We start from the raw sequence: 9,325 nt of genomic DNA, 5'->3' as shown, positions 1-9,325 counted from the left end.
TCCAGTATTATACCAAAATACGTAAAGTTACCCTTGTTAGTATCACTGCACACATCTAGTACTTGCCATTATGTGAGAGATATTCATTAGTAATACTGCAGGTATCTAACACTTGCCATTAGAAAACTGTAAGAATTAGCCTATTGCTGAAATTTTACCTTGCATTCTTGAATGTTCTAGAAGGGACATATTCTGATAGGGCTGGTGTCTGTCTTGTTAACAAGAGCTCTGAGGAAACTAAGTGCAAACAATTTTCTTGGCCTCACTGACATTGTAGACTTCTCTTTAGTTACCAGCTGACCACGAGTCATAAACAAATTTTGCTGCTACTGTATCTTCAACCGCCATCCCTGAAAAAGAATTGAAGTCACCTTCAAACAGTTCTTCAGCTGTACAAATATTTTAGCTTCAGAAGGGAACAGAAGGACTCAGGAAATTATCTAATTGGACAAGAATAGGAAACATGCCCCATCCCAAATACCTGCAATGTTACAGTCAAAGTTTATAGCTATCATTAACTATTAGATGTGCTATATGGAGCTAATGTAATAGTGTGAATTTAACCTTCCCTGTTCATATTGCAACTTGGCCCTTTGAGACATGTCATACAGTTCAGAGCATGGTAACCTACCACCACTCCCACTTTCCCCAGACATCAACACCAACCCCACAGCACACTGTCACATTGTCTGTAGGTCAGACAGACTCTAGGAGCACAACAATTAAGGAATTTGGGTTGGAGCTGTATTAACAAATGCTACAGTCATGTGTTCAACAACTATGAAGTGGAAAATGTACTTCTTCCTATTGTTTGTTTGTGTTCCAATCACTTTTAATTACATCAGTCCTGTTAGATAAATAAAGAGAGAAATAGAAAGGGAAAATGTAAATTACATTCTAGTTTCTTATGGACAGTGCACTGCCATAGCAGCTTTGAAGAGGATCAGCAGCTTTCCCACACATGCGGGCTCTAATAAATAATAGGGCATTGTTTTCTGTCAGACTTGTACACAGGAGGGGCTGTTCTTACCCAGGGATTTAAACACTGTTGTTTTCTCAGGCAGGGCTGGTTTTGTACCCTTCACTACCTCTCCCAGCTCAGCAAAAATCTCTGCCTGTGGGGGAAAAAAAATAAAATACATATTTACACAAAAACATATATTGAGAGACAAACTTTTTTTCTGAGTGACCTCAAAAGAAGTAACTTCAGTCCTGCTATCTCAGAACCAATTCCTTTCCATGGTGAAGCAGATCAGTATTCAGACAAATAATACAGAAACTGGACAGAAATCAGAGGAGCAGAGTGGTTTTCAGAGAACAGCAGCTGGCAGACCATCCTCACTAGGGTTTTTTTATTTTTGGGAGTGGATAGCTTGTTACTTATCCAACAAAACACATGTGATTCCACACACCTTACCACACTTGGACCTCTTATGTTAAACCTCAGAAGTGGAAGTCATATTTGTTCTGAAAAAGCATTAAAAAAGAAAAATAAAACTCCATTAAACCTAGGAGAGTCCCTGCTGCCAAATTTCTGCAGGTCATTAACTGCCTGCTTGGCTTCTATCAGCCATTCTCTAGAGGCCCAATATGTGTCAACCACTGAAGTCTCATAGGAAGAAAGTTACAGGTTTCAGTAAACAGATCTGAAAAATATTGAACTACCAAACATTGCAAGAAATGTTGGCCTTTCAAAAAGAAAACACTGTTATTGTACACAAAGGCCAATGCTGAACACATGCTACTATAATATGGCATCATATAATGGTTGATACAGAGGATGCATTGCTTTGGCACAGACATACAAGTCTCAGTCTGAAACCAGTTTATCTTTCAGCCTGTGCCTGGAAAGTGTTAACAACTACATCTGATGTTCTGAAGAGTTTCAGTGCAGCACATCATCAGTACCAATTCATTTCAAGTGCAAGCCAATTGCCAACAAAAAGAAAGTCTTACCCCTGACAATATAACATCTCCTGATTCTGTAAGAGCAGCATCTCTGGAATCCACAAACAGAACAGAATTCTTCATCAGTTCATCATCCAGTTCTCTCCAGTCTGGTCTGCTTGCTCCAACGGCTAAGACAACAAAACCGATGAACGCAGGAGGAATGGTTAAAACACACTTAAACCACATTTTGTCCAAAACACACATGTGAAGTAACAATGGGGGGAAAGCCTGGATTTCTCCCCAACCTGGCCTCAGCTGTAATGCTGGCACATATATGGCCTGTTTCTGTAAGGTCCTAACCCCTTAAATTTCCAGTGATATCAACAAAGGATGACATTGTGTCCAACCCTACAAACTACAGCTCATGAAGATGCACAGCATCCTTATCTCAAGCCATACAGCTGCTGCTCTAACAAAAGTTTTACATTTCCCATAAGCACAGCTAGAACAACCAGAATCAACTGGCTTTTGCATTTCAACCTGTTGAGGCATTGAACTGCAACTCTTCAGTAAGCAGAAGTGAGATTCTCTGCTGTAACTGTTTCCACCTCCTTGATACACTAGTCAAACTACTCCTTCCAAATAAGGCTGACCAGGAAGAGAAGGAGATGCAGCAGCGCTTAGCCCTTCATCCCGTATCTGTACAAGAAATGTAAAGACATGTGTAACTATCCATAGGTACCAAGCAAACAAGCCTTTGCCAGCAGCTTTGAAAAATGACACCAGTGAATAGGTGTGACAATTACTCTCTTCTGCTTACAGAAGCCCTTTTAAAATAAATTTTGACCATTTTGCGACGTAAGATAACCTCTACCTCTTCTGCAGACAAGCAGTAACCTGTTTCTGTGACTGTTAAATTAACAGGTTTTGCTTTTTATTTTTTAAACAGAATTGACTAACATCTAATACAGCTTCTCCAAATCATTCAATATTCAATTTGTCAGCAGACTAGGTAGCTGAGACACAAGAAAGTAACCTCCCTTTATCTGTAGTACCCTTTTTTCCCCCCATCAGATCATTACCAAGTGATTTTCATAGCCCTTTGATTCAGATTGGGTTTGTTATGTGTTTATACAGAAAAATAAAATTTGAAGAATCCCTTCATTATCCTGAACAGATGAGAATCAAAAAGTATTGTGCAAAAAAGACTTACACAAGCAGACAGAGTTCATTGTTACTAATTAGGGGTTTCAAACCTATAATCTTCTATTATTCCCTTGTAACCTTATAAGCAGTACAAATTGAGCAGATTATGGACTTTCACTTATCTGGAGAAACTGAAAAAAAACCAAAGGGCTTAACTTTTTAAATACAGCAAGACTACTATCAACTTATTGTCTAAAAAATCCAAACCAACCTGGCTATACTGTAGTTAAATGGTTCTTAATAACTTCTGTCTGTTATAGGATAATAAATTCCATGTTGCCTGAATGCCTTTTCAAACAGTACAAATGCCACAATAGAGAAGAAAAGAAAGCAAAGAAAGGAAACAGGTCTTTGTGCATGCATTGCCTCAGTGACTGTAAACCTTAATGGATTTTGCTTGTACTTCTGGCTTCCATTCTGTGACATAACACAGACAACACTCAATGACAAAGGACTAAATTGAGCTTGAGAAATTAGTAGGATGCTGCTGGAATGTGGGACATTGCTTTAAACTGTTCCCTCTGACAAGTTTCTTTTGTCTTACTACCATGCTATTTGGAAAGTGCACAGGGTCATCTCAGCCAGGCCCACAATTAAACAAATGTAGGCATGTCCAGAGACTCAAAACAAGTGTGGCAATATCACTGCAAGGCAGGGAAAAAAAAAGCCCTCCAAACCTCACCATAATTAGAAGTCAAATGATGAAGTTCTTTCCTCAGTTATTGTAGCTTTTAAACTCAAGGGAAAAAAAAAAAAAAAAAAGTAAATCAGTGTGATTAGCCCTAGAAATTAAAAATAGAGGAGCTTACAACATTACAATGAGCAGGAATCACTTTGGAAATAACATGTTTGTATGGATTATTTAAATGGAGAGCAAAGTGACAACATGGTGTCAAAGATGATGCATCACTAGGGGGAAAAAAGTACATCCCATGCTCTAGCAAACATCCAGTGCTGGAATATGCTGGAGTTCTAGCTCCAGACAAGTAGGAACACAAGGCTGGGAAAAGTGGTCCTTGCACATTCAGTGGAAAGCACATTCATTCTGAGAAGCAGAGTATTGCTTTTCAACAGTTTTTGATGCTATCCTTTAGATGATGAGAACATAGCATACCATTGATGTGGGCACCTGGTTTTACCCAGTCTCCAAATAAAATCGGTGTTGTTGCCATAGTGACTGTTACAATCACATCAGCCCCAGTAACTGCCTCCTGAGCAGAAGAGCAGACCTGCACTGGACCATTAACTGAATTGGCAAACTTCACCGCTTTCTCTTTGGTGCGATTCCATATTCTGACCTTCAAGGAAAAAAGAAACAAACACACCAGCTTGCAGAACTTCTCCTTGCTGAAACAGGTCATTTTGTTTCAAGAGATTATTACACATATCCTAAGGGTGGGGTTTTCTTCCCCTTTACTGTTCTCATAGAATCATGTATGTTGGAAAAGACCTTTAAGATCTAGTCCAACCATCAACAGAACACTGCGTCATACAAGTGACTAAGTTTCAGGTGTGTGCACCTACTTGAATGACTGATAACAGCTCCTTGTAAAGCTATATTTATAAAATACAAAGATTTCCAATAAATATATTAAAGAAAAATCACAGAAAGCTTATCCAGTAGGATTTTCTCAGACAAAGAAGCCATTTGAAACAACTTTGTTTCTGACCATTTCCATCTCCCACCTATACCCCCCTTTTTTAAAGGCCAGCATTTGAGCAAGAAATTTTACAGCTGTCCAGAGTATTCTTGGGTTCTGTAGAAAAAGTATCAAAATACGATTAATCTCAACTTCTGTGGTGGGTTGATCTTGGCTGGACACTAGGTGCCCACCAAGCTGCTTTATCACTCCCCTCCTCAGAAGGAGACCCGCAGGAAGAAAATTAGACAGAAAAACTTGTGGGTCAAGATAAAGGCAGATTAATAAAGGAAAAGCAAAGGAAAACACAAGATTTATTTTCTATTTCCAATCAGCAGGCAATGTCCAGCTACTTCCTGGGAAGCAAGGCTTCAGGACATGTAGTGGTTGCTTCAGAAGACATATGTCTGAATGACAAATTCCTCCCTCCCCCCCTCCTTTCCTTTCTCTCAACTTTTATTGATGAGCAGACATCAAATGATATGGAACATCCCTTTGGCCAATTTGGGTCAGCTATCTCGGCTCTGTCCTCTCCCAACATCTTGCCCACTCCCAGCGTACTTGTAAGGCGGAACGCTGGAGAGGCAGCATTGATGCTGTGCAAGCACTACTCAGCAGTAGTCAAAACACTGGTGTGTTATCAACACCCTTCTAGCTACCAATACAAAGCACAGCACTATGAGGGCTGCTATGGGGAAAATAACTCCACCCGAGACAGACACAACAAAACTTCATTGGCTATACTCTTATTTATATAAAGTGCTCTGGAAACATAATGGAGAAAAATGAATGTATCCTATTAAGATGTAGTCATTACCTCTTTGAATGTGAAGAGTTCTGTGAAGATATCATAATGGCTGTATGCTTGAACACCAGCTCCCAAAATACACAGCACTTCTGCAAAAGGTGGCATTAACAACTACACAGTATCAAATACAAAGAAAAAAAAAAAAACACAAAGTAAGACAATGTATTAACAGTCATCATATATAGATCAAAATGTTATGAAGGAAAGCAGTATCCTTAGTCCTTTTGAAGAAAAAAAGTCTGTATGCAGAAGCCAGTATTGATTCATATTAACATAAACCAGTACTAAATTACCACTTTTTATTTGTTTTTTTAACTGCAAAATCTATTGTCAATAGCACCAAAGTAATCTTGGTTTAATTCTGGTTTTGAATTGTTTGACTATTGAAATTCAGACTTAACATGCAACAGCATGAGCCAATGCTAATTCTACAGCCTCAGCACACTCCAGTACTACTACAATGTACTACTATGCGACTAATTCAGCGTAAAACCATAGTGCTGATATCCAGTGCTGGCTGAAAACAGGGTTTATGATACCAGAAGCTATTAGTACTGAAAATGGCAGCTGGGTGGGTGAACTGGTCCTGGTAGCCCCACATTAAACCACCTTTTTCAATTCACGGAAGCCATAAATCATCTTTCAAGCATATTTTGGCATTGGAAGAGTCATAGTATGTATGCACCAAGCATTGTAAAAATAGAGATGGTTCTGAGGAATGAGTAATAAAATTCAGTTCTGTAGCTGGTTTTGGTTTTCTGGTTTAGTTCTTGCCTGTGATTCACCAGTACTTGGCAACAGGGAAGAGAGGGCGGCTGGAGTCCAGCCCTAAGCTATCCTTGTGTATTGTTTATGCATTTGCTGTGGCCACTCACTTCTGTATAAAAAGCTTTGGAATTGTCTAGGCTCTCAATGCTTATTCTGCTGTGAATAAATTGAAAAAAATCTCATTGATGCCTTTATTTTTTTGAAAAAAATGTTCCTTTCAAAGACTCCAGAGCACTGATTTCAAAGGCATTTTGCATAAAAGCATGGGTCTTTGAGAAGCAAATGCCATAAAAAGGAGAAGATGACAACTATGAGCTAAACTCAAACACTCCTGAAAATCTCCCAAAACAGACAACAATAAAGCATCTGCTCTTGAAGCTCCTTCAGCAGCCAAGCTCATTTGGGGCCAGCAGAGCCTCGACTGTGTAAAAACTCTCAGAACTGCCGAATTACAGAACAGCTGAGACAAATGAGGTCCTATAACCTCCTGTTCAAGGAATCCATTGTAACTTGTTCTGTCCCTTGGTTCAGGGGAAGCTCTTGGGGACAGGTTCTTCATTCCAATTTTATGTCAGTTTGGCTCTACTGCCACAGATAGAGTCACACTGGCATTGAGATTGCCACTAACAAAGTGGTGAGATCAGCCTTCATTCTGATGCAAAGCAGATGGGTGAAAAACAAGTATTTTCCAGCTCTGGCCCTCTTCATACTGCCTCATCCTTCGAGGTGAGGACTAAAACCCTCCTGCGCAACGGATAGTGACTTGCTCTCATCCCATATTACCAGCCTACACAAATAAAGTTTAAAAAAAAAATTCAAACCCCACTATTTCCAACTAAAAGTATGTAAAGCAACATACACCTCACCTGTCTTCAGACACTGAAGTTTATGGCTGTAGTCAGGGATAGTCACCTGGACATCTTCCAGTGACTACAGAGAAAGCAAGACAGACAGACAGCCACCTCTGGACAAGTGATCCATCTATCCTGGGCATCATCTATCTTAAGAGTACCCATATTGCACCCCGGAAATGGGATGTTTTCCTCTTCCTGCAGGTCCAGTGCAACCCACCTGTCCCAGCCCAACAGCAGAAAGCATATATCTAAGCAAAACTGAATTTATCACCACAGCTACACGTGTAAAGCCATAAAGAAGCATGTTAAGACAAGGATAAAACAAAGAAAATTACAGAGGAAGACAGCTTCATACATTCCCAGGGAAGTGTGCAGAACAAGCCACAAAAACAGAGTTCATATTCCTTCTCCAAACACAGTGTTAAAGCCATACACGACTCACTCAAAATAGAAAACTCCAATTTTAAGTTTTCCCTGAAGATACATATGATAAATCTAATCTAAAAGCTGTATTTGATGAAAATTCACATATGCTGAAAGCCATTCACATTATTCCTTGTAGTTATTTTATATACAACACCACTAAATCTATCCCAGTTTAGCAACTACAAGACATACCTTGGTAGCAATTGCAGAAACTGCAGCTGTTCGTTTTGCAGTTATGACACTGCCATCTAGGACCTTAAAAAAAAGGTTCAAACACTGAAATGAATACTGAAAATAAGAGCAAATACCAAACACTTTCATCCAATTTCTGAATTACGTGATATTACAGGGCACAGATAAAAATAGAAAAGTCAGTAATTACAACTATAGCAACCAGTAACCGTACAAAATCACATTTAAACTAGGCAGATTCCCTGTCTGTTCCAGTTCTTTCATGTCACATTCCACTAGCACAAGTGAAGTGAAAACAGGTCACAGCTGAGATGCTCCAACTCACATGGCTCTTCATGCACTGCACCTCCCTGGCCCTCCAACACAGGGAATAGATCAACACAACTGCAATACTATGTACTCCAGTGGAACCAGTGCAACTGGCAGTGATTCATGAGCCTGCACTGTCTTGGTCTGCACAAAGGGTTGACAGGTAACCACAGAATTCCTTTAATGTGTATCACACACAGTGGTGTACTCCTGCCTCAATGTGCATTAGCTACTATGTACAAATGAATTACGGAGCTTTAACACAGTTTTGGAATAAAAGCCCAATATAGTTTTCTGGACAAGCTTTGGTCCTTTAATAATAATTATTACTAAAGCTTAATGTAAATGGTGAATAGTCTTTAAAAATTCTTAAGTTATTTAAGCAAAGAAAAAAAAATCAGACTCTGAATATTATTCCCTGTGATGACAAGTGTAAGTCTCTTGTGATTCAGATTTAACATGATTCAAGATCAATCCTTTATTCAGTAAGGTTTGGGTTTTTTCCCCTTTTCAAATGCAAGGAAAACTATTCCTGATCATTCCTCTCTTCCAGTCACCCTGTGAGCCAACAGTTTCCCTTCAAATCACAAGCAGCAGTAAATAGCAGAATACAGTTCAACAGGTATGAAAGAATAAGGCTTTAGGCTAAATCCTCATTTGGCACAAACAAGTTTCCATTTACAATTAAGGAAAAGACAGGCCAATTTACACCACGTGCGGCTTCCAAGAATCAGAAGGGAGAACTGGCAGGGCATTAACAGAGAAGAATGCAGTGTGTGAAACTCACAGCTTTTAAAGAACCATTTCTTGGGTCAAATAAGAGGACAGTCGCTTGGTGAGAAGGGACAGAGGAATCCTTCTTGTGCTCATAAAAAGTCACCAACTTGGTTGTCAGAGCATCGTCAGCAGCACTATAAGCAGGCATGACCCCTAGGAACCTTAGAAGAGATTCACTCATATTACTTACGTACATTCAGCACGGGAGCCTACAGACACCGGAGCAGTTAACATCTAACCTTAATCTTGCGGTTAATAGTAACTCAGGCCCAGTGACCCTTCCTGACGCTCCAAGTTCGTCCACCCGGTCCTTTGCCCACCACAAGCCCGGCTCCCCCCGTTCTCGCTCCGGAAGAGCCACACGGGCATTTCCCCGCCGTCCCATCCCATCCCACCCCGGGCTCAGTCAGGCCACCCCTCGCAGCGCCCACCCCGGCGCCGGGGAGGCGGCCCCG

The 9,325-nt window shown here is 40.1% G+C and overlaps 1 protein-coding gene across 1 annotated transcript; it reads right to left on the bottom strand.

The window, feature by feature from the left end:
* Positions 1 to 285: 285 nt before the first annotated feature.
* On the bottom strand, positions 286 to 9,024 carry CRYM (crystallin, mu). The gene is made up of 7 exons (XM_010016263.1): positions 8,881 to 9,024; positions 7,785 to 7,847; positions 5,554 to 5,655; positions 4,211 to 4,394; positions 1,957 to 2,078; positions 1,031 to 1,115; positions 286 to 350 (listed from the first exon to the last, which is right to left on the bottom strand). Exons 1-7 carry the CDS (start codon positions 9,016 to 9,018, stop codon positions 286 to 288), a joined length of 759 nt encoding a protein of 252 aa, XP_010014565.1. The 5' UTR covers positions 9,019 to 9,024.
* Between the last annotated feature and the right edge of the window lie 301 nt (positions 9,025 to 9,325).

This window comes from Nestor notabilis, unplaced genomic scaffold (assembly GCF_000696875.1).
Source record: "Nestor notabilis isolate BGI_N333 unplaced genomic scaffold, ASM69687v1 scaffold18770, whole genome shotgun sequence".
Taxonomy (NCBI): domain Eukaryota; kingdom Metazoa; phylum Chordata; class Aves; order Psittaciformes; family Psittacidae; genus Nestor; species Nestor notabilis.
Note: the sequence above shows the minus strand (reverse complement) of the source record. Positions and strands in the feature narration are given on the sequence as shown.

Excerpts from the sequence above, each read along its gene's own strand:
- CRYM (XM_010016263.1), bottom strand. The coding sequence starts at position 9,018 with ATGCCTGCTTATAGTGCTGCTGACGATGCTCTGACAACCAAGTTGGTG. Across the intron at positions 4,395-5,553 it reads AACTCTTCACATTCAAAGAG|GTCAGAATATGGAATCGCAC; the intron begins GTAATGACTACA and ends TTTTCCTTGAAG. Across the intron at positions 1,116-1,956 it reads GAGATGTTATATTGTCAGGG|GCAGAGATTTTTGCTGAGCT; the intron begins GTAAGACTTTCT and ends TTTCCCCCACAG.